General features: G+C 36.2%; 2 protein-coding genes across 2 annotated transcripts in view; both read right to left on the bottom strand.

The window, feature by feature from the left end:
• Window positions 1-5,852: 5,852 nt before the first annotated feature.
• On the bottom strand, window positions 5,853-12,214 carry LOC137400075 (protein phosphatase 1 regulatory subunit 27-like). The gene is made up of 4 exons (XM_068086386.1): window positions 12,191-12,214; window positions 11,560-11,757; window positions 10,243-10,393; window positions 5,853-6,698 (listed from the first exon to the last, which is right to left on the bottom strand). The coding sequence occupies exons 2-4, from the start codon at window positions 11,729-11,731 to the stop codon at window positions 6,506-6,508; spliced, it is 516 nt and encodes a 171-aa protein (XP_067942487.1). The 5' UTR covers window positions 11,732-11,757; window positions 12,191-12,214; the 3' UTR covers window positions 5,853-6,505.
• A 560-nt stretch (window positions 12,215-12,774) lies between these two features.
• The window catches only part of LOC137399602 (Golgi resident protein GCP60-like), a 40,522-nt gene continuing 26,837 nt past the window's right edge, over window positions 12,775-26,459 (bottom strand). The window contains exons 7-9 of the mRNA XM_068085780.1: window positions 22,546-22,679; window positions 18,422-18,590; window positions 12,775-13,457 (exon numbers count right to left, since the gene is read on the bottom strand). Coding sequence (XP_067941881.1) covers window positions 13,249-13,457; window positions 18,422-18,590; window positions 22,546-22,679 — 512 coding nt within the window. The 3' untranslated portion in view covers window positions 12,775-13,248. The remainder of the gene's footprint in view (window positions 13,458-18,421; window positions 18,591-22,545; window positions 22,680-26,459) is intronic.

The following is a 26,459-nucleotide window of genomic DNA, read 5'->3' as shown; positions in this document are numbered from 1 at the left end:
ACCCCTGTGAAAAAGTTACATTAGACATATCTATAATCGGGTTCGTGTCAGCAGTAGAGATGATGTTATTAATAAAACTCCCAGACTGATTATAGTCTGATAACCTTTTGAGAAAGCTTTCTGGGGCTTTTTATTTCTGGTCTACAGACTCTGGACTGATGTAGAACCGGCAATTGTAGTTGGATGTCCTTCATAACACCATCAGTGGTCATTGTGTGACTCAAACCACTGACCTACTGCTCATAATTTAGGGCTCTTACCTCTGAACCACGGCAAAGTATGCAGAACTAAAATAATGCTTTTAAATGTTTCAAATTCCGGACACTGATTGCTTATTCAATCTAGTAATAAACTTTCATCTTTTCAGGGACTGATTTGCGAATCTAATATCAGTGATATTGTCATGTTTGACGAGTTTTAGCTAATCAGATCATACAAGCTCCTGGTAAATTGTTAAACTGTTGTAGGCTATGCTAATCACCTTATTGCACTGTCTAGCCTTAGGCCATTCAATCTAAACTATAGCAGTATTCTAACACTTCTGCTATTGAATGGTTACATCATTCATATTGTCATCAGTTTAAAAAGTCTAATAATAAGAGTAACTCATCTAAACATATATTTGTTTTAGCAAATTATTGACCTCTTTGGCTATATATTTTGTGGATGGATGTTAAGCCATCCCCCATGTTCGGTGCTGCATATGCTCTGAGTATAATTCATGAAGTTGGATTAAGGTTGAGTGAAGTTATAAGCGAAATAAGCTAACATACACGTTAGGCTATAAGAACCAGCAACACCTCAGAGCTGGAATGATGCTAGTAGTGTTGCGCATTAGTTGAACTTTTTTGTCACTTTTCTTTCCGATGATAAAACTAGAACATGACAAAATGCCTGATTCATAAATGATTCTACACATAGAATTATTTGGATTACCAGGAGTATCACCCGCTGGCAGCGGAGTCTAATCCTCACCCACTGGCAGCAAACAGAGTCTAATCCAAACATCTCTTTGCCACCTTGCTGTGCAGGTTTAGAAGTGTGTCTAATCAACGCTGTACTCTTTGGTAGCAGGTAGTTTTCTCTCTGAAGATTTTTATGTGTCTTATCTATCTAATTGGATTTATAGCATTGCAGCAGTGTTGGCTCATCATTCATATATGAACGCCATTCAGCAAAAGAAAGCGCTAATATGAGTGGTATACTGATGTTAGTTGTAATTGAAATGTTGCACATGATATTCACAGTTAGATTGTTTTTCAGGTGTTTCATATAATTATTAGAATACCTATTACACACTTACGCAAACTGTAAATAAATACTGTAAAACCTTGTAAAAAAATGTAGCAGATTTCATTTCCTAAGCATAAAGTATCTGGTAAAACAATCAAAAACTTGTTAAACGGTGTCTACTCTATATGGGCAATCAATAAAGCATGTATATACTGGTTTAATGCCCGGCATTGTATAGGTAAAAAAATAATAACCCAATGAATTTGAGTAACTTACCTAGTAGGCTAGTAAAATCTTTACTATAGCAAGGGCCGCGTCTAAAGCTAGTCTAATAAACGGTGCGCGTAATGATCAAGCATTTTAGTAACCCCAAGCTCTTTAAGCACATGTATTTTACACGATGTAATGCCTATGAGTACAAGTATTCCATTGTATTGCAAGTAGCTCGTGTGGCTTAATGGTAAGCTTGCTGGCCCCAAAACTGCAGATACCAAGTTCAAATCCAACTCGAGGCGCATTTTTCATTCCTAAAACTATTATGGCTATAATTCAACAGAGGAACAACCAACATTGAGATTTATATAATACGATCTGTGCTACCCGGCGTTGCACTGGGTATTAAAAATCAGCTTATAAACAATGAGAGGTAATGAGAGTTGCCTGCCACTTGTGATTAGCCTGGCACATTGCCAATGGATAATTTGAATAAGCTCACTAACAAGAGCTACTAGCTTCTCACGATGTCACGCCATAACTTTGCATCTTGACCGAAATCGGTGGCCTATTTGCTCCCATTTAGCTACATATATCGCTTTAAGAATTAATCAAGCTTGTGTATCTGAATTGGTAAGGCGTTGAACTGGTGAACCGGAGGGTCTGAGATCAAATCTTGGCGCTATGGACTTTTTATTCCAAAATTTTAATAACTATAGCTGGAACTACACATACGGCGAACTTTGCGAAATATATAGATATACCATAAGAATGCCCAGCATTGCGTGGGTACTAAAAACCAATTTATAAACAGTGGAAGGTAATGTAGTTGCCATTGGCTAAGTTGACTAATTACCCAATTGCAAAATTAGCAACTAGTAACTTAAGCTTGCTTATATTGCTAAACTTCCAATAATATGAGACGTGAAGCCAGCCTGTGTGATGTTACCTATTAAACAAGGTCGTTATAGATATTTTAACCGATATAATAAGTATGTGCAAAATTATTCCATTGTATCACAAGTAGCCCGTGGGGCCTAGCGGGTTAGCTCGCTTGTCTCCAGAACTGGAGGTGCCAAGTTCAAATCCAGTGTGCAGTGGATTTTTCATTCCTAAAACTTTATCACTATATCTTGGCACACGAACGACAGACAAACAAACACTGAGATGTATATATAGATGAAAATGTCAATATTATTGAACATATAACCATGAATAAAAATTCAAAATTTGACATGTATTAATGGGAATGGTACATATTTATACCAATAAAGTTTTTTTTAAAATTGATGCTCCTTCTCATATTATATTGAGAAAAAGAAATGTCAATTTTAAAAAACTATAACACGCTTATATGAGACGAAATGTGAATCAGTAATTTCAAAAAGAACTTTTAAAGTTTCAACCTGTACAGTCTGGCGCAGAATATGTATTATAATGATCAAGTTACTATGTCTAGCTTTTATATACAGTGTACAATGCTTTCAAGCTCATCTGTGGTTTGTGCTTATCCAACCTACCGTGAAGTATGCTAACAGAGTGTTCTGCATTCCACAGAAGATGTGACAAGGTTTTGTGGGATATTTTGTGAACATCCGAGAGAGTTAACTAATTATTGCCAAGCCTATCTTTCCTGTGACCAACATGTAATACAAAATCTGACATACAGAGAAAGTCAGGGGACTGGCTAGCAGGACTCGCTATATCAGAGTTGCAGTGAATGCTGTGAATCGGTGTTGAGGGAGAAGCCTGGTGAAAAAAAATGAACAGCCTGTGAACTGTGCTACTGAGTTGCCGTGTTTCTTTTTTTGTTGACAAGAAATCTTCAATGTGTGGTGGTTTGAACATGCAAGACCATTGTGTAGCAGCGAGGATGCTAAGCACTTATTGGTTTGCACACAAGTGTTGGCAGTAGGGACATTCGTATTTCCGAGAGGTTAGTCGCAGCTATCATGATATGGGCGTGTAATGCAGTGGGGGTGAAGGCTAGTGGCACAGAAGAGGTTGGTGTGCCACGGTTGCAGTTGCCGCTGCGTAACAACATTTTGTTGTTATTCTCACAGGTTCCTTAAAGCCATTGAAGAGAACAACTTGGTGGAGACAGTTTTTGAAAACAGTCGGATGATTTCTAATACATTTGGACAAAAGCATACGCATAGGCTGTTAATCTGGTAAAGCAAAAAGTACGGTTTCTCTTTTCAGCCGCAATTCAACAAAATGCAAATGTCTCTCTACATATACTGCTAAGTAAAATATATTAGCAAATGATGATAGGTCTAGAGCTCATGTTTGACTTTTGTCTTATCTAGTATTCATCATATTCCTCTAGTTCTCAGATAGCACTTTTAGCTCCATTCTCATACTCCAGATCCGTCAAATATTTACAAAAATCCATACGTATTGCTGGCCTAATATTATTCATATATATAACAGTGCACTAGATATTAAGTTGATGTAGCCACAGGGTTTGTAGTTTTTATTCCAAAATTCCCAGTCGAAGTTTAATCTTGTGTTGATATTTGGAAAACTTCCAAAAGTTAATTCTAAAATATCGCAGTCTCCACAGAAGTTGTGGAACTACTAGTGTTGAGATTCTCAATGAGTTACCCTAGGTCTTTTTTGCAATTGAGGGTTTGGACATATAAAACATTTTATCGGATTTTCTCAAGTTTTTGTGCAGACAACTCCAGCACAATGGCAGCGTAATCCCTGTTAATACCCACTCTGTGCTTTAGAATGTGAATTTTCAAATAATAACTTATACACAACAATAACTAGTATCTATAACAAAGCCCTTATGGCACCGCTATCAATTTCTTACCCTACATTTCCTGCAATGCTGCTATTGTGTTAATATCATTTGTTTATTGTGATGTTAGATTCGATTACATATTAGATTATCATACCTATACTATTCATACTAATGTAAATAGATCTACTTTTGCTTTTCCATGACTAGGGTACTTATAGATGGGAGAGTAAAAGATGGGTACCTATTTTCTCAAGTTATCATACCTTACATTATTTAGACTAACACAAAAGTGAATGGTTTTTAATCTCTCATCTATAAACTACAATTGTATCTTTTCCAATTTTCTAGAGATCCTTTAATCATACTTATGTAAAAGTTGTTGTATTTGAGCATAATTTAATATGTTCTTAAAATACCTCATCATCAACATTGTTTACACATGAACATTTCCTCCCTTATCGCTGAATTCTTGTTACAACTCCTCAAATTACAAAACAAGCTTATTACGTACCGATTGAACTCATAACCTTTGAGTAAGCAGAACCTCAAGTGTAGTCTGCAATCAGTTGGAGAGATTAAAAACCATTCATATGATAAGTTGAGTACCAACCATGACTAATAGCGTACTGAGTAAGCTCTCAGACAGCATTTTAATGTACTTGCTTTCTAAAACTCTTCAGAATGATTGAGGTATTATTTGCAAAGGTTGTACGTCACTCCTATGATTAGGGGGAACAGCACGAGCATGTTTCTAATCGGTTAATAATGAAGCGCAGTGTTTGCTCTGAATGAAGTTCAGCTGATGGGGTAAAGATTGGAGCAAAAAACAGAGAAAGACTATAGTTACATGTTCTGGCTCTTCAAACAACATTTTATAAAATAGTTCCACCTTTCATGAATTACAGCTTTTCTGTGACTGCTGAAATACCGATCATCTATCAAAGGAACTCTTGGGTTGTAGGGGGTGACGACAAAACTGCTAGTAGGTACTGGATTGTCGAAACTTTGCTATTATCAACTTTGCATTTTCTGACTTCTCTATAGATCTAGCAAAATTCTACTATTACATATAAATATACCACAAATTTTAGAGTTTTGTTGTTAAGTGTGGAGGATTCGTAACTTCGCAAGTGTGAGGTAATTACCATCATATTTAGCAGAGCTTGAAGCAGCTTTCCATCCCCTACCACAGCTGTATTACAGAAGTTATGCCATTCACATTTGAACACAAGTGATCAGGATATGAAAAAAATTATATTTTTTATACACAGTAAAAGTATAACTGGATCAGTGAATAAAACGATTTATTATAACATTAATACTCTTGTCACTTACAGCTGACTAATTGATAAGAGAGTTTAGTCAAGTCATCTATGGGAATAGCATGTAATTAGTATTAGATTTTCAAAGTTATCCACAATAAGATTACCAGAAAGTGAAAGCAAGAAATAACACAATTGTTAACAAACATCATGGATAAAATTAAACTTTATCAGATCTAGCGTTACAAATATTCAGTACTGAAAGAGAATAATTTGCAATTATAAAACTGTATAATCGCAACTTTTCAGCGTATAATCAGAGATTACAATATGAGAATTAAATGATATGCTATAACCACACTATCTAATACATAATCAATAATCTAATGATAATCTACTAAAAATCAATAACCAATAGTAATAGAAAAGTGAGTCAGCTGATTTAGCAGCAGAACATACAATTCAACGATGATAGAAATAAGGTGCACAATGAGCTATTCTGCAGTTGATGACCAACTTATTACTGTTAAAAATGTTCCTTGGAAATAGGTCGTTCATATTTGGTACCTAGATTTGCTGATGACTTCAACCGTTTCCAGAAAACGACGCGCTATCAACTCATTCACATACTAGAATTTGCTGCGGATACCATAGTTAAAGCATTTATACATGTGCAACAATCTCCATGGCTGTAGAGGTTTTGCTTTTAACACATTCATGAGTTTTAAAAACTTCATTGTCAGTGGAACCTCACAGCACTAACCATGCTGATTTGAAGTCTTAGCATCGAGTAGTTACTTAGATTGTTAAGCATATGCACAAAAGTATCTATTGCATGCACAGTGAACTGGTCAAACCGTAGCGGCAGCTGTGTGAGAGTTTATAGAAGAAACAATCAGCATAAACTTGCCACGGAGGAAGTTGATAGCCATGAACCCATTGTGTACTAGTTGCCGTGACGACTATATGCTTGATGAGTGTGTATAGAACCATTTCTCACTTTTCACAGCAGTTAACTTAATCAATATGACGGAGAAGTAAATATTTACACCGTTTCATCAGCCTCGTGTATCGTGCCATCATTTTCATACTCTTTCGACTCTGACATCGACTTGGATGCTTGTTGGTGGTTCAATAAAACACTGATAGTCGCAAAATCCGTAGCATCGCACAGATCGATTGGACGCTCCCCGTCTGTTGTCTGAATTGTTGGATCCGCTCCGCGCTTCAGTAAATACCTATTGAAAAGATGAAAACCCATGATAATAGCTCATGAAGTTTAACAATCCCTGTTGTATGAAAAGCACTGGTTTCATCTCGAAATTAAAAGCTTCCGTTCAATGAGCCAGCTCCAGCTTGTGTCACACACATTAAGGCAAGATGCTTCTAAGACCTTTCTATTAGTAATGCCAATGAACTCTGAAAATTGCCATGCTGAGGCATTTTAAAGTTATATACACGTATCAGCTCTAGAAACTACCTACGTCTACGGCCATTCTGTTCCGATGGCTACCAGATATCTATGTATATTTATGTCGGCAATGCTATTCATCAACAAAATGATGCTTATCATTACATGCCAAAAAAACAGGAAAAAATATGAAAATACAGAAATCAAGATTTATTGAGTGAGTTGAACAGACGTGCCTTAAAAGTTGCTAATCTAATAGTATTACAGAGGAGTTGGGACAGTGAATTGAGGGTTTTAGTAATAGAAAGTTTATAAACTAAAACTTAAAATATAACGCAGAACGTGCAAGCAGACGGCGAAGCTTACAACAAACTCTAACATAACTAGCCACGCTTGTCTTTGACTAAGGCCATGATGGTTTTGCAAGGTTCAAGGTAACATGACTATAATTCAATAAGCAGATTGCGCCTGCCACATAATCATACACTTCAGACTACTAAAACATCTTAAATTACGGTTGAACAAAGAGGCTATCAGCTCGGATAGGCTTGTCAGGTATACTTATGGCATACAGCTGATAAGGATTTGTCAAATTACAATTACTTACGATAAATGTATTTGTCAAGGAATACGTTTCCTATAGTCTACATTTGCTGAGTTCTACACAGCGTGCTTGAAAGAAGGTCAAAAACCTCTGCATAGGAACTCAAATAAACCAAATTAAACTACCTGCTAAAAGAGCTAGCTCAAAAACCGATGGACGGTTTAGTTTGGTCATCATTTTCAAGGGAGAAATAATAATAGAACAATCTATTTTTCTTGTGTATACATATATAGAATATGTATATATTATATACTATATATAGTATTTACACTATATATTATATATAGTATATATATTATATATAGTATATATATTATATATAGTATATACATTGTATATATTTTGATATATATATAGTATATATACTATATATATAGTATACATAATATATAGTATATACATTGTATATATTATATGATATATATAGTATATAAATATATTATACATAATAAATATAAACTAGTATATATATTATATATACTATAGTATACTGTATGTAGTTTACACTGTAAAGTAAAGTGCTCAATAATTGAGTCCATTAGAGCTGTGTATGAAGTTTATTAAAAACTACAGGTTAAAATCATTACTACTAATAGTTTCATGCAATCGCGTTGCAATCTTCAGGTAGAGCTGTATGTATATACTATAGTATATATATAGTATATACATACAGTATATATATAGTATATACACTGTATGTATATACTATATATAATTTTTATCTACTCTAAATACAGAATGTATTGAATATTTAACTTGGAGGTTTGTAGAAATAGTGTTACAGTATGCCTTCCTGCTCGTACTATAATTTGATATAACATCATTGAAAAGCCATTTTATGAGCTCAAACTAGCCTTGACTAAGCAATATTGGCTTTATGATAATGAGTACATTTCAAACAAGTTTGCAAACCCATTTAAAGTACTCAACAGAAAGACGTAGTTTGGAGTCTTCTCATAAAAATATCAGCTTTTTGTGTACTAATTGTGGCAACTACTACATGCTCGTTGAGTGCCTGTAGAACTAGTTGTAGTGACTACTACATGCTCGTTGAGTGCCTGTAGAACTAGTTGTAGTGACTACTATATGCTCGTTGAGTGCCTGTAGAACTAGTTGTAGTGGCGACTATATGCTCATTGAGTGCCTGTAGAACTAGTTGTAGTGACTACTATATGCTCGTTGAGTGCCTGTAGAACTAGTTGTAGCGACTACTATATGCTCGTTGAGTGCCTGTAGAACTAGTTGTAGTGACTACTATATACTCGTTGAGTGCCTGTAGAACTAGTTGTAGCGACTACTATATGCTCGTTGAGTGCCTGTAGAACTAGTTGTAGTGACTACTATATGCTTGTTGAGTGCCTGTAGAACTAGTTGTAGTGACTACTATATGCTCGTTGAGTGCCTGTAGAACTAGTTGTAGTGACTACTATATGCTTGTTGAGTGCCTGTAGAACTAGTTGTAGTGACTACTATATGCTTGTTGAGTGCCTGTAGAACTAGTTGTGGCGACTACTATATGCTCGTTGAGTGCCTGTAGAACTAGTTGTAGTGACTACTATATGCTTGTTGAGTGCCTGTAGAACTAGTTGTAGTGACTACTATATGCTCGTTGAGTGCCTGTAGAACTAGTTGTAGCGACTACTATATACTCGTTGAGTGCCTGTAGAACTAGTTGTAGTGACTACTATATGCTCTTTGAGTGCCTGTAGAACTAGTTGTAGCAACTACTATATGCTCGTTGAGTGCCTGTAGAACTAGTTGTGGCGACTACTATATGCTCATTGAGTGCCTGTAGAACTAGTTGTAGCGACTACTATATGCTCGTTGAGTGCCTGTAGAACTAGTTGTGGCGACTGCTATATGCTCGTTGAGTGCCTGTAGAACTAGTTGTGGCGACTACTATATGCTCGTTGAGTGCCTGTAGAACTAGTTGTGGCGACTACTATATACTACTTTTTAGGAATTTCTTTCATCAGTAGTTGACTTTTGATTCAGAGGGAATTACTTTGACAAAGATATATCTTTAACAAAAAAATCAGACACATCTTTCTAAAAAAAGATACGCAATGCTAGATCTCCTAATCTTAAACATTATATCTATAATAATTTATTTTAAGCCAGTAATAACTAATTGTTTTAAACCTCAGGCAAAGATGGATAACAAATTAACAATTGTTCTTGTTGACAGGCCGATGAAGTGGCCTTACCAAGACGGAAAGAAGACCAATAAAAACACAGAACAATATTACGTTTGAATCACTAGCATCCGACAGAGCTTATCTTGAGATTAGTTCTGTTGCGTCACTTGATACACAGGCTAACGCAATTTTTTATTCATTTTATAAATGACTGAGTATAAACGTATAAGAAACTTATTTAAGTATTTATTACCTCTGGTGACGTTGAGGGATGCCACAGCTGAAATGCTGCCTGTGCAGCTTCATTTAGGCTAATCATTTGTACTAGGTTATAATTCCAGCAATAATACTAACACAAAGTCTTAAACAAAAGTCAATTGCAATTAAAATAGTTTAATTCTGTTATCTTGTTTCTGATGCTGTCTAAGCAAGACAGTTAGTAATACAAACAGGTTGTGCTGTTTACCGTATTGCACTTGTGCTGGTGTACATCTATCATAATAGAGTCATAACTGTTTGTGGAATAGCATATAGTTATATTACAATTATTTTATATATTATATTTATGAACTCTTTTCATCCAAAAAATTTAACAGGTTAAAAAGTTAATAGGTTATTTAAATGTTTACCGGGCAATGTCAGCGTTTCCCTCACAACAGGCAGCGTGCAGAGGAGTCCAGCTATCCTCGTCCTGCATGTTCACTTTAGCCCCGTACTTTAAGATAATTCGCACAGCAGAGAAGCTGTTATCGAGCACGGCTTGGTGGAGGGCTGTCAGCCCTGAGGAATGAGAGTAGAGGCAACACATTTCTCAGTATACCACTTGTTGAGCAAAATGCAAACTTCTATATTGATAACGCCAAATTTGTCATTGTGTTTGTCTGTTAGTCTACGTAAACAATGCTTTTCCACGGTTTTGAACCGATTTTGGCTAAACTTCACACGCATATGATTCATGCATTCCTCCTGGTCCCAAAACTATTTTGTCTGATAACTTCATCTGGTTAATGAGAACTAGCCTTTTAAACACCCACCTCCAAAACATTTCATTGATAATAAAAGAATGCCTGGGCATCACTAGACTTAACGCTAGTTATATGTAAAACAGTGGTTTTACATATAAAAGCTAGTTATATGTAAAACCACTGAAAAAATATGGTGTTGCACCGAATTTTTTTCGGTGAAGCACCTTTCAAAATTCTTTAGTGTAGAAATGAGCTACAAGCTATATAATAACACATTTCAAAATTCTTTAGTGTAGAAATGAGCTACAAGCTATATAATAACACATTTCGTGCATGCTGATTTGCCCTTTACTGATAAAATGAGCAGTACGCATACAATGCTAGTAAACTATATATGTACATGTAGATTGTAGTCAAATGCTCTCACAGAATCTCAGTCTATAATGTGTGTCAACAACTGTATTTTTTAATAAGAGCCTTTTTATAAGATAACTTATATATAATATAAGGCATCAATGGTCTAATCTGTTTGTATGATATGCACACAGCGTATAAAATGCTATTATACATGATGAGTGAATTTACATACTCATTCCACTCTTTCAGTCATATTTAAGTTAGACACATTTTAAAATGCCCGCAGAAGCGCAAAAACTAAACGATGTAATATTGTATATAGAATAGGCGATGGTATCATAGCTGACAAAAACACATTTGTGTAATATTACAACATGGTTTGAGGTGATAGGAGAATTTTACCATCAGCCTTCCACGGACCATCATTGCGACTGGACAATATACATGCATCTTGTCGTCCATTGACAACCCAGGTACACAGCATATAGACAACCCAGGTACACATATCATATAGTTTAAATAGATGCAATATTACATTAAATAAATATTAAAATCAGTATATTAAAATTAGATAAATGCAAGATCATTGTCGAGATCTACAGAAGCAACAATCACAAATTTCACCTCTAGAGTTGATAGCATTGATATCAACTTGAAGACTGGCTCTGCGGAGCATGTGGTTCAGTTGTTCCGTGTCATTTTCTTCTACCACGTCTTGGAATACAAGTTCATCTGGAAATCTCACTCTTCGCTTTCCAGGATTCTGCTTTTTAAAAACACTTGCCCGCCGACTCATTGTTGTGATGTTAACCTTCTGAGAGTCTATGGAGTCATGAAAAGTTATGATCTCGCATGAATTTAATCGAGGCAGCTGGAATATTTGTTAATGATTGGTCGGCGCTACAGACTGTACAGTCAACTATTTATCGATAACATTAATGATTATCTATTTATAGCATATTCAACTGTAGCTTTATTGTAAACCAGCCAATCGCACAACGGAAGATAACTTACCCAGTCAAATGGCCAAACGATGACCATATTAGAAGCAGCAAAGAAAGAACATTAAAACAAAACCCGGCTCACTGCGATTATGAGTGAATAACTTGTACTAACTCTGGGCAAATTGCAAACGTTTAAAAACTATTAAAAACATCACACAGTGAATTTGTACATTTCACCAGAACAGTTGATCATATAAATTACCTAGAAGCATACTCACATTTGTTTTGGTAACAAATATATCAATACTTACATTGGATAAGCTGCTGTCTCTCAATCACCCTTGCGGAGTGTAAGCCAAGTGAGAAATGACGATGTATCATTAACCTTTCCAGCTTGCGTGCTGATTATGTCCTTTACATTTACAGAGTGGTATCATGCATGTTTATTGCCTTGAAATCTTATCACAATACAAAACACGTCTCGTAATACTTACACGCCAGCAGACAATATTCAAACGACTGTATGGACAAGTGTACAATAGAGCCATAAAATTCTCGCCATATTCCATGCGCCTTTCAAAACATTAATTAGAACTCATAAAATGACATAAGCAGATGAGGGTGTTTTTTAATCTATGATTGGCCCAAGACAAGAGCAGCATGAACTCATTCATTTACCTTGACAAGTGCTTGTCAACTTGGCAGAAGTGAGATGACAGATTCAACAGCTTACTATAGATACTACACAATGCCTGGGCTCAATAATCAGCGAAGAAAACTCGAGAGACACTTTTCATTGTGCAATAAATCTCTCATTCAATATGTTATGTGGCACAATATTGCCTTCCAATCAACACTGAGCACTCATTTGTACAATAATATATAAAACATCAACTCTTGGAACATATTTATTGAGTTTATGCCATATATAGGCTGTGTATAAACCTTGAAGTTAGATGATCATATTGAAATAAATAACATGAAAAGGAGGAATTTTCAGAAGCAACACTTTTCACTTTGCCTCAATAAAACAATATATGACAAAAATATTCTCACTTATGTGACGTTTCAAAAATGTGCAAGAGTTATTCCCTCAATTAAGACGAGCTGACAACACATAAATATGTTGCACACGTGTAGCGCATTGCACAACAGCATTACAGGTTTGATGGTATGCCAAAGCATGGCAACGAACTTCTGCCTAAATGTCTTAAAGTTACCATAAAAATGTTCTGCTTTGACCTTTTTAGCTTTGAACCACAAAATATTGAGCAACATAATCTAACATACTAATAATGTATTGTTCTGTTCGCACACCGAGAACATATTATGCTGCCTTGCATTTGCTTACATTGCAGCTAGGTATTTTTCATCGTGAATAGTAAACCCTGTAATATAATGTTTTGCTGCGCCATAAAGAATAGGAGTTGTCAAACTTTAGCAGATAAACGCCACGGCCTGGGTAAACATGGCTTCCGCAGTAGACCTCCTCATGACTATCCCTTCGATATATCGGTATAATTTCGTCAATAGGGGGACCACGTGGTTTTGTATCCTCACCTCCACCCTTCTCCTTATCTGTGTGAAAAAGGACAGCAACTTTTTATAGACAGTTATCAAGATTTACAACATTTACTAAGTTACCAAATTGTCACCAAACACAAGTTCAAATTACATCTCAACAAATACAGATGTTTGTGGTAAACCACTACAAATCAGATTGAACTCAGCACTAAACCACAACTATAAAGCCTTTTTAGATTTTAAAGTATATCTATAAGCCTTTCTAGATGTAAACGACCTTCGAGTGTGATGCGACGGAGTGCAATGTCAGCTGGCATTGCAGACTACCGTGCATGGAATCAAGTCATCCTAACGAGTCTTTAATCAACAACCAGAGACAAAGATGGGCACTCATGGGAATCGTTAAATGCATTCAACATTCTCTTCCAAATAATAGCCTGAGTTTGATAAGACCTTGACACTAAAGCTGTTATGCCAACAATCATTAGATGTGTTGTCATTGTTTGAGACTAATCCCGAGGTTAGAATATTTCCATGTAGGCCAGACACAGCACCTTAAAAGTTGACTTGCAACAAAATTCACATTACAGCTATTTGGTATCAAAAGATTCACCATGTCTTAAGGTCCAAACACACTAGGCGATTTTATCGCGAGCGTCACGAGGGCAGAGATATCGCTGGCATGTGCATAAACACACTTGAGCGATTCACAAGCAAACGATATAATGGACACGCCCACAAACTGCCAATAAAATTCCGTATCATTAGTTTCTTCGGAGTTGTTAATAAATTCAGGTTAGTCAATATGGCACCGTCTAGGCGACACGTAAACAACTTACGCATTTGTTATTAAACCTATCTCACTTTCACAGATTGTACACTGCCTACACTACAAGTTTACATAATAAAAATGATTATTGTATTTTTAACTAATATTTTTCACTATTTTTATACATATTTTATTTTGTGGTGGTTTTTATACTTAATATATTAAATATTTACTGTTCTCCAGATGGTCAACCTGCGCAACGATTGACTCCAAATGTTGGTTGTCAACTCGGATTTTTTGTAACTTTTGTTTATTATGGTGCACAGGACTGGTAGTGCTATTATTAAATTTATGAACAACTCAGTGTTCGTTCTGAACAAGCTTCAATCGTAACAAAATAGCCAATTGTAGCTGCTGTACATTGGTGAACATCGATAAGAAATAATTACCCGCCATAAAATTGCATTCTGGTAAAAGCCAACCAATCGAAATGCATCTCGCTAGCGATAAAGTTGTGTAGAGAAAGTCTAGCGTTATCGCTCTGCATGAGCATGCTGAGTGAATTCTAGCGCAGATTAGCGCCACGCGGCGCGATATCGCTCTCAATATCGCCTAGTGCGTTTTCACCTTTAGGGCCTACTCAGCTGTGTTGTAGGTGCAAAATACGTGGAAGTGTGATTACAAGCTCTTAAAAGCTCAAAAACTAACATATAATCGCAGCCATCACGAAAACGCCAAAGGTTGGAATTCCTTTATTTCGAAGACGTACTCAACTTGGTTATTGTTTTGACAATTGATGTTATCACGTGAAATGAAAGGCCAATAAGAGGCTCAATATAAAACTTCTCGTAGCACTAGTTTATGACAAACACTTCGGGTTCTATCGGAAAGCCCGTATCAAATATAGATGCTCGTTATTTTAAAGTTTTGTTTCAGCTTGGTCTAATCATCTAGTCGTAATCTGATCATGTGACCCATACTTCCCACCAAATGGCGCGAACAATTTCTGCAGTATTTTTCGACTATCACAGGTGACCAACAGGCTCGTCATGTTTGGCAGAGGATGATATGCACTCCTTCGAGCCAATGTTAAAAAATTAAACAGATTTTTACGGTAGGTTTTGAGATATCGGTGCCCAAAGTGACAGCATTACAATGATGATGAAATAGAGGCGTAAGGACAATAGACATGGTTTTATTGAATGCGTGAAATATATTTGTGAAATATTTTGATGAATGAGGTTGCATGAAAGTGTAAATAGAAGCCATCTTGTACAACTACGTCCCATTTGAGTGGTTTTGGAAAGGGATTCCAACCAACGGCGTTTTCGTGATGGCTGCGATTAACTGTTCGTTTTTGAGCTTTTAAGAGCTTGTAATCACATTTCCACATATTTTAAACCTACAACACAGCAGAGTAAAACATGGTGAACCTCTTGATACCAAATAACTGTAATGTGAATTTTGTTGCAAATCAACGTTTAAGGTATCTTCATCCATGTGTCATAACTTAATAGAAATAAAGTGGTAAATGCGTAGGGCTGCGGGGTAAAGATGTGGGTATTACTAACCGGCCCAAGGCAGCGCTGTCTTAAGATGAAGCACTGAAAAAGACTGAGAAATATGAGGAAGACCTTGGACTGAACATCAACCAGAAACATGATAGAGGCTGCTACTTAAGAAACAACGTAGGAAATGTACCACTGAATCCTAACGTAATTAGCAAATTACTAGATGAATGGTTTTCTTGACACACTTATGTGTATGTTTGCATTTAGAGTTGTCTGAACACGCCAAGACAGCTGCCAGAACAACCATTAGTAAAACAAAATTTTCCAACAATTTTTAACTTCCGATGAAAATTACTGAATAGAAAGTGCAATATATGTAGAACATTAATAAATAATTTAAATTCTGTATAATTATCCAGATGTTATAAATCAAAAACACCGTCCATTGCGCATATATACATATAGCATATGATGACACGTGCACACTGTCTCCATGACGAATTCCGATTTAGAAAAAAGATATGATTTGAGACTCACTATTGTGACAGCTAGCAGCTCACTATCACACTACTGTTGGGACAGATAGTCATTGTGCTAGGAGATAATATAAGTACAGTGGAACCTCGGTTCTCAAACGCTTCGGCTCTCGACCAATTTGAGATTTGTTCGTCTCGGCTCTCGACCAAACTGGAGCATGCGCATTAAAATTAAACGTTCGGAACAGCTCCGGAAACAGCATGGAAACATTCGTTAACAAAGGGAGAAGCAAGTTACGTTTCATGAATTCTTTACAAAAAGAAAGGAACCATCTGGGACGACGTCCCTCTACCGAATAGGATTCTCCTTCAAATATGTGAAGTAAACGTGCCATTGCTGTTTATATTTTTTTTCACACGATTTTTGATGTAACTGATCTGTTGCATTCTTTGCTGTTTCATTATCAATTTTTGGTGCTGTAATCTTAACCTAGAATGCTATCGATGTTTTAGGAGCAAAGCATACGAAATGTTTACTTTTTGTTTTCTGTTTTCAACATCATAGATAGAAAATCTTTTATTAAAAATAAACACGATCTATATCTACCAGTTTTTATTTATAGTATGTAGTATACAGTACAGTTTATGGTGTAAAATGTTTAAAAAATACTTTACCGAAGTTGTTTTCTCGACTTGGAACTGTTTAAAATTTACATACATTAATTCTAATGGGAATAATTGTTTTGGATCTCGAACAACTCGGTTTTCGAACAACCTTCTGGATTGGATTATTCTCGAGAACCGAGGTTCCACTGTAATAAGTTTCTTGCTGCAAGTCAAAGTTGAACGCAACACTTACACAGTAGACTGACAAGTAATCAACTGCACTCAGATTGTACTAAGACATGCCAGAGAAAGTTTGTGGGCCCGCCTAGCCAATGCTCTTGGGATCCCTGCTATGGTCCATCAACTGCATGTAGCTTTACTAGGACTTTAGATGATACCTATATCTGTGTGCAATGCAGAATGGCTTCAAACGTGTTTCTTACACTTGACTCTTTCATTACTGAAAGCGTTTATAGCGGCTCGGGTGAACGGTTCTTTCTATCGGTAAGCCTTTTCAAAAACATTTGTCAAAGATCACAGCGTTAACTGATCCACCACAAATGTTGCCACAATAAATTTAGGATATCGGGTTATCATTTCGCCAGAACAAAATGAAGCAGTTAGTTTCTTTTATACTTAAAATTCACAAAAAAATCTCGTGGTCTCCAAATTTTGATTTCCCATCATGGATGGATGAAAACAATTGTAAACAGCGATCCAAACGTGTTTCTGCTGCTCATGCTAGTAAAATTCTACAAGATTAAGCCTCAGATATTTCTGATAACCTACTACGTTTCTATGTTTCCATGTTTCTACTTTTATACATTTCTACGTTTCAGATAGTGATATTTCTGGTAACTATGCTTCTATATTTCGGATAGTGATATTTCTGATAACTGTTTTTATGTTTCGGATAGTGATATTTGGTTAGAAATGATGGTCTGCCTTTTGATCAAACCGCAAAAATCATGGAATTTTTCTTTTACAACCAGTTTTATTAAACTAGCGAAAATATTAAACATGGTATCTGTACTTCAAATGCGTAGACAGTTGTGCAGAACTTTCTGCTGATTTCAAGAACTTTATATGGAAGTTCTTGGATGGACAAAAACTTTAGCTGCTAAAACAAAAATACTGAGTGTACATCCGCCAAGAAATATTTCTGTCAGAACAAGCGGAACAATTCCATTGCGAAAGAATTTAAATATTTAGCACATGGATGCAGGGCAGACGCATGGCACGAGTTATGCAGATGCGGGTAGTATGAGACATGCAGACAAATGAAATATGCAGGTGGCGTGAGACACACCCGTGTATAATATGAGATGCGCAAGTCAAGAACATGAGACACACATGGTATGAGACACAGATATGGTATGAGACACAGATATGATGCACAAAGATGAACGATACGAGATATACGCAAGCGATATGAAATACTAGGCCAGTTGCTAGCTCCCAGAAAAGACAAGTTACACGGTGTTTAACCCTTGTATGCTGCAGTCCAGACACATCTAGTGACTGACAAGTCACATTAATCAGGCCAGGAAAGGTCTTGTTATTTTATGAAATATCACAACCAGCTTGTATCAAGCGCAAAGAAATATGACTTATCTCAATAGCTAAAGGTTTCGCATGGAACAGAACAAGACTAACCATCAGAATTAGGTTCTTCCTCATCTTCTGAGCTATCAGAGACGTGTAGATGTATGCCATCCTCTGGAGAGTTATTCCATTCAAAATATGTACCAAATGCAATATCGTAATGATCAGTGGCAAACTCCCAGAATAGGCAATTACCATTCTCATGTGTAGGCACTCGTATCTGCAATAACACAAAGACACTGTTAATATTACGATAGTACAGAAAGTATATCCTAGACTTGTATAATTTATACAATCCAAGCTTCGTTTATGATCACCTCTTCGTACCAAAGTTTCATTACCCATCTTTAAATTCAAGCAAAAAAATTTTCATGGCATACAAACTGATTTCCAATATAATTACGATGTTTAGAACATTTTGCAACAGCTCTGTAAGAAACAGTAAAAAATGAGGCCGAAATAAAGAAAAAACAGAAAGACATAAGAATGAAGAGAAATTAGACCAGTTGAACTATACATGTATCTAATATAAGTTAAAGGAAGGTACATTTGCTATTTTATCACTCATTCTAGCAACAAACTTACGTCTTACCTACAGTTACATTTTCGTCTCTCCGGTAAAGTCACAATAAAAAACCTGTTTTAACTGACTACCACTTCATTAATGTAGTTTTTACATACAACATAAATGTTTATATTTATTTGATGTAGTTTTGTATAATGCATTTGCTGAAATGTTATATATGTGTCGCGGTCACAGAAACCATGGGTAAGTCGCAAATCACGAAGTTGAGTTATCTGACTTAGAAGTTGCACCAACTGAATTTATAATATTGGTAACGATTTTCGTAATACGTGCATCTACACCAATCAAGGAGTGATCTTTCTGAATTTGAAGTCAGTTTAGCCAATAGAAGTCTTTACCCTCGGAAAAAAAAACCCTTAAAACAGTTGCTATGCTAAACTGAAAAATGGCTTCCGATAAATATAATCTTTTCTTTTTTGTCGATTTTAAAGATAACTCTGACATTTTGGACACTTATGAGTACTTTGGTATTCCAACTTATGTTAAAAGCAGTGAAAGCAAAGGGAATTATGATGATATTTTCCTAACGATTCTTACAAGATTATTACAATATTCAATTATAAGAATAATTATTCGATTTTATAAGACTATTATCAGATTTAACTATGAGAATAATTATTCGAATTTCCAAGATCGAAGTATATAGTGACCGATGGTTTGCAATATGTTACTGTTATTTTTATAAAAATTTTGTTGATGATTTAGCTGTGCCCGATATCGCGATACTGCCAAGCCGTTTTTAATATCTGCAAATTTAAGTAATACATTTTTTTTATAGATATACAGCTATTTCTATGACAACCAGCTAAAATCTGTTAAGATTTTTAAATTCAGCATAATTTTTTGGATATAAATACAGAAATTTAGATAAATATAACAACTTCTTGATATTGGTTGCTATAACGTTTTGAAATGTAAACAAAATTGTGCATTGGTTTTCGTTTCTCAAACTTTAACACCAGTTTTTTCAGAACTATGTTTTCGCACAAATGGTAAACGTGCATTCAGTTTATTGACCATAAAATCTGCTGTAATTAAGCTAGAATCAAAACTTTTTTTGCAAAATAATTGAGAATTTTCTCCTTTTGCTAATGTAGATAACTACAAATCTTACAATCCCGGCTTATCCATGGTTTCTGTGATCATGACCCATATATTTACTTGATTATTTATTGCTGTTTATGGTGCGCTGAAATGATTTAAACAAAGCATTATGCATTCTAGCGAGGATATTTACTCCAACATATGATGGGTCTCAATACAGGAAGTAAATGGCTAAACTTGCCATGTAGAGGTTTGAGTGTGTATCGAAAAACTTACTAACAGGAAGAGAAACAGCATTGCAAAACTCACGGGTGCTACACGGAACTCTTCGGGGAGTGCTAATAGATTTCTGATTGAGACACCGATTAAAAAAGCTTTGATGGTGAGAGCCTTCATTAACTTTTAGGAATAACAGCTATTTTTATCGCAAAGTACTGCGAGTTGACGCAGATGAGCTTGTTTACTGTTGCAATGAAGTAGTGTGTTGTTTCTAGTATTTATGCGAGAGTCATTCTGTAAAATCTCTATTTGAACGCCACTTCTCATAGAAGGCCATCATAGTAAATGGGTTGAAACATACAGTGCCGGCCTTTAATTGAATGCCACTCCTGTTTGACCGCCACTTTGCCATTCTTTGATCTTTACGAACCCGTAATAGAAAGTGATCCAGTAGAAGTGTCAACAAACTGGTAATAATATTGACTCTGTTACATTATTAACGATTAATTCTTTTGTCATTGTTGTAGTGGCTGTCTTGGTTTTAGTGACGGTGCACCTGAGAAGATCAATCGTAACAATCATCCGAACTAAACGCTGATACGAAGTCACCAAGGTCCAAATCCAATCTATTGTCTTGAGATTCGTTTGTAATGTGGTTCACAATCCGTCCTGAAGACTTTAAAGCCCTTGCACGGTGAGAATAGTCTTCAGGAACAGCGTATGATGTTATAGCAGCCATTGTTATAGCGTATCAAAATCTATTTTCTAACTCCAAAGCTCCATGGTTTTTTGTTTAAAACTTTGAAAACAACGCCATTGAAATAATAAATACCTATACGTTATAGTCAAAGTAGTACTCTGTTTGTACTTTTGTATTACCCCTGTTTAACTCAGTCTGATACTTTAATGTGTATGAAAAATGGTTTAGGAAAAACTCTGAGGCCGACAGCAATAATGTCACTCAGCCCAAAGGAAAGTGCAAAATATAGGTGACATTAGCATCGCTTCGCAAAAGGGTTAAATTTATCTTAATTAAAATTCTGACGAACTAGTCGAAAAATACAGTGCCACCCTCTATTAGACTGTCACTTGTAATAAAATGCAACTATTAATAAAGGAAAGTTTGAAAAATACAGCGACATGGCATTCAAACAGAGGTTTTACGGTATATGCCTTGCGACATAATTAACAACTCGCAGCCACAAGCGGTTTGCCTTTTCTAGCGCAAGAGCAAAGAGTGTTCCAGAAGATTTTCTCTAATGGCACACTCAGCGATAACCACTAGCTATAAAGCTGGCTTGTCCTTTGGTTCTGCGTAATACTGATAATTGTAAAAGGAATGCTATCAAGAAATATAACTACTAACATAAAACAAACATAGCTCCATCAGTGTCCTAGCCCAAATAGGTCCAATATCTTCTTTATTCATACATCTATGCAATACAGCCTAAGTGGAGGGTGCCAAAACAGAGACAATAGCAAGCAAATGTCGGATAGGAGCTTTCACAAGTGTCAGATAGAAGCTGTCACAAGTGTCAGATAATAGCTGTCACAAGTGTCAGATAGGAGTCGTCACAAGTGTCAGATAGGAGCCGTCACAAGTGTCAGACATGAACTGTCAAAAGTGGCAAGTAGGAGCTGTCACAAGTGTCAGATAGGAGCTGTCACAAGTGTCAGATAGGAGCTGTCACAAGTGTCAGATAGGAGCCGTCACAAGTGTCAGATAGGAACTGTAACAAGTGTTAGATAGGAGCTGTCAACTGAGCAGTTTGCTTAATTGCAAATAGTAAGAAGAATACATGTAATGTTAATTCTAAGAACAAACTAGGCAACATCCATTATACAGTAGTACACTGCTATTGCAGGAGCAACCATGCTGTAAATAGCACAATACGAATATATACCATATCAAAGTTCTACTGCAACTACATGGGCAACTGAAACATAATCCACACTTTAGGCAATGAAAAGAGACAATCCCACAAAATATGATTCAACTCGTGAGAATATGAGGAGCACGTGTGATTTCATGTTACAGAATATGAGGAACATGTGTAATTTCATGTTACAGAATATGAGGAGCATGTGAGATTTCATGTTACAGAATATGAGGAGCATACGTGATTTCATGTTACAGAATATGGGAGCATGTGTGATTTCTTGTTACAGAATATGGGAGCATGTGTGATTTCATGTTACAGAATATGAGGAGCATGCGTGATTTCACGCTACAGAATATGAGGAGCATGTGTGATTTCACGTCACGTATATGACTAGCATGTGTGATTTCATGTTACAGAATATGGGGAGCACACCTGATACTCACCGTTACGGTTTCCCCTGAGCCAACTTTAATTATACAATCTGTATGATTCTCCATCTTGGATTCTTTCTTTATGGCGTTCTTGAAGGATGCGATATCCTTCTGTGTCCACATATTGGCCTCTTGAAGAGTTACTTCTACAAGACATCAATGAATTTGTAAAAGCAAAAATAATTGATTAGAGCCATTAGCTACCACTCCAGCTATTCATGCAAGGCACCTATGTCCAATTTACCAATATATGTTTAATATGTTTAACCAACCACAGCATAGAGTATGTAATAACACTCATCTAATGGTAGTGACCACTATGGAGCACAGAGTATGTAATAACACTCATCTAATGGTAGTGACTACTATGGAGCACAGAGTAAATATTACCACTCATCTAATGGTAGTGACTACTATGGAGCACAGAGTATGTAATAACACTTATCTAATGGTAGTGACTACTATGGAGCACAGAGTATGTAATAACACTCATCTAATGGTAGTGACTACTATGGAGCACAGAGTATGTAATAACACTCATCTAATGGTAGTGACTACTATGGAGCACTGAGTATTTAATAACACTCATCTAATGGTAGTGACCACTATGGAGCACAGAGTATGTAATAACACTTATCTAATGGTAGTGACTACTATGGAGCACAGAGTATGTATTAACACTCATCTAATGGTAGTGACCACTATGGAGCACAGAGTATGTATTAACACTCATCTAATGGTAGTTACTACTATGGAGCACAGAGTATTTAATAACACTCATCTAATGGTAGTGACTACTATGGAGCACAGAGTATGTAATAACACTTATCTAATGGTAGTGACTACTATGGAGCACAGAGTATGCAATAATACTCATCTAATGGTAGTGACTACTATGGAGCATAGAGTATGTAATAACACTCATCTAATGGTAGTGACTACTATGGAGCACTGAGTATTTAATAACACTCATCTAATGGTAGTGACCACTATGGAGCACAGAGTATGAAATAACACTTATCTAATGGTAGTGACTACTATGGAGCACAGAGTATGTATTAGCACTCATCTAATGGTAGTGACCACTATGGAGCACAGAGTATGTATTAACACTCATCTAATGGTAGTGACTACTATGGAGCACAGAGTATGTAATAACACTTATCTAATGGTAGTGACTACTATGGAGCACAGAGTATGTATTAACACTCATCTAATGGTAGTGACTACTATGGAGCACAGAGTATGTAATAACACTTATCTAATGGTAGTGACTACTATGGAGCACAGAGTATGTATTAATACTCATCTAATGGTAGTGACCACTATGGAGCACAGAGTATGTAATAACACTCATCTAATGGTAGTGACTACTATGGAGCACAGAGTATGTATTAACACTCATCTAATGGTAGTGACCACTATGGAGCACAGAGTATGTAATAACACTCATCTAATGGTAGTGACTACTATGGAGCGCAGAGTATGTATTAACACTCATCTAATGGTAGTGACCACTATGGAGCGCAGAGTATGTATTAACACTCATCTAATGGTAGTGACTACTATGGAGCACAGAGTATGTAATAACACTCATCTAATGGTAGTGACCACTATGGAGCACAGAGTATGTAATAACACTTATCTAATGGTAGTGACTACTATGGAGCACAGAGTATGTAATAACACTCATCTAATGGTAGTGACTACTATGGAGCACAGAGTATGTAATAACACTCATCTAATGGTAGTGACTACTATGGAGCACAGAGTATGTATTAACACTCATCTAATGGTAGTGACTACTATGGAGTACAGAGTATGTAATAACACTCATCTAATGGTAGTGACCACTATGGAGCGCAGAGTATGTATTAACACTCATCAAATGGTAGTGACTACTATGGAGTACAGAGTATGTAATAACACTCATCTAATGGTAGTGACTACTATGGAGCACAGAGTATGTAATAACACTCATCTAATGGTAGTGACTACTATGGAGCACAGAGTATGTATTAACACTCATCTAATGGTAGTGACTACTATGGAGTACAGAGTATGTAATAACACTCATCTAATGGTAGTGACTACTATGGAGCACAGAGTATGTAATAACACTCATCTAATGGTAGTGACTACTATGGAGTACAGAGTATGTAATAACACTCATCTAATGGTAGTGACTACTATGGAGCACAGAGTATGTAATAACACTCATCTAATGGTAGTGACTACTATGGAGCACAGAGTATGTAATAACACTCATCTAATGGTAGTGACTACTATGGAGCACAGAGTATGTAATAACACTCATCTAATGGTAGTGACCACTATGGAGCACAGAGTATGTAATAACACTCATCTAATGGTAGTGACCACTATGGAGCACAGAGTATGTATTAACACTCATCTAATGGTAGTGACTACTATGGAGCACAGAGTATGTAATAACACTCATCTAATGGTAGTGACTACTATGGAGCACAGAGTATGTATTAACACTCATCTAATGGTAGTGACTACTATGGAGCACAGAGTATGTAATAACACTCATCTAATGGTAGTGACTACTATGGAGCACAGAGTATGTAATAACACTCATCTAATGGTAGTGACCACTATGGAGCACAGAGTATGTAATAACACTCATCTAATGGTAGTGACTACTATGGAGCACAGAGTATGTAATAACACTCATCTAATGGTAGTGACCACTATGGAGCACAGAGTATGTAATAACACTCATCTAATGGTAGTGACTACTATGGAGCACAGAGTATGTATTAACACTCATCTAATGGTAGTGACTACTATGGAGCACAGAGTATGTAATAACACTCATCTAATGGTAGTGACTACTATGGAGCACAGAGTATGTAATAACACTCATCTAATGGTAGTGACCACTATGGAGCACAGAGTATGTAATAACACTCATCTAATGGTAGTGACTACTATGGAGCACAGAGTATGTAATAACACTCATCTAATGGTAGTGACTACTATGGAGCACAGAGTATGTAATAACACTCATCTAATGGTAGTGACTACTATGGAGCACAGAGTATGTAATAACACTCATCTAATGGTAGTGACTACTATGGAGTACAGAGTATGTAATAACACTCATCTAATGGTAGTGACTACTATGGAGCACAGAGTATGTAATAACACTCATCTAATGGTAGTGACCACTATGGAGCGCAGAGTATGTATTAACACTCATCTAATGGTAGTGACCACTATGGAGCACAGAGTATGTAATAACACTTATCTAATGGTAGTGACCACTATGGAGCACAGAGTATGTAATAACACTCATCTAATGGTAGTGACCACTATGGAGCACAGAGTATGTATTAACACTCATCTAATGGTAGTGACCACTATGGAGCACAGAGTATGTAATAACACTCATCTAATGGTAGTGACCACTATGGAGCACAGAGTATGTAATAACACTTATCTAATGGTAGTGACCACTATGGAGCACAGAGTATGTAATAACACTTATCTAATGGTAGTGACCACTATGGAGCACAGAGTATGTAATAACACTCATCTAATGGTAGTGACTACTATGGAGCACAGAGTATGTATTAACACTCATCTAATGGTAGTGACTACTATGGAGCACAGAGTATGTATTAACACTCATCTAATGGTAGTGACCACTATGGAGTACAGAGTATGTAATAACACTCATCTAATGGTAGTGACCACTATGGAGCACAGAGTATGTATTAACACTCATCTAATGGTAGTGACCACTATGGAGCACAGAGTATGTAATAACACTCATCTAATGGTAGTGACCACTATGGAGCACAGAGTATGTAATAACACTTATCTAATGGTAGTGACCACTATGGAGCACAGAGTATGTATTAACACTCATCTAATGGTAGTGACCACTATGGAGC

The sequence above is a fragment of the Watersipora subatra genome, chromosome 7 (genome assembly GCF_963576615.1).
Source record: "Watersipora subatra chromosome 7, tzWatSuba1.1, whole genome shotgun sequence".
Taxonomy (NCBI): Eukaryota; Metazoa; Bryozoa; class Gymnolaemata; order Cheilostomatida; family Watersiporidae; genus Watersipora; species Watersipora subatra.
Note: the sequence above shows the minus strand (reverse complement) of the source record. Positions and strands in the feature narration are given on the sequence as shown.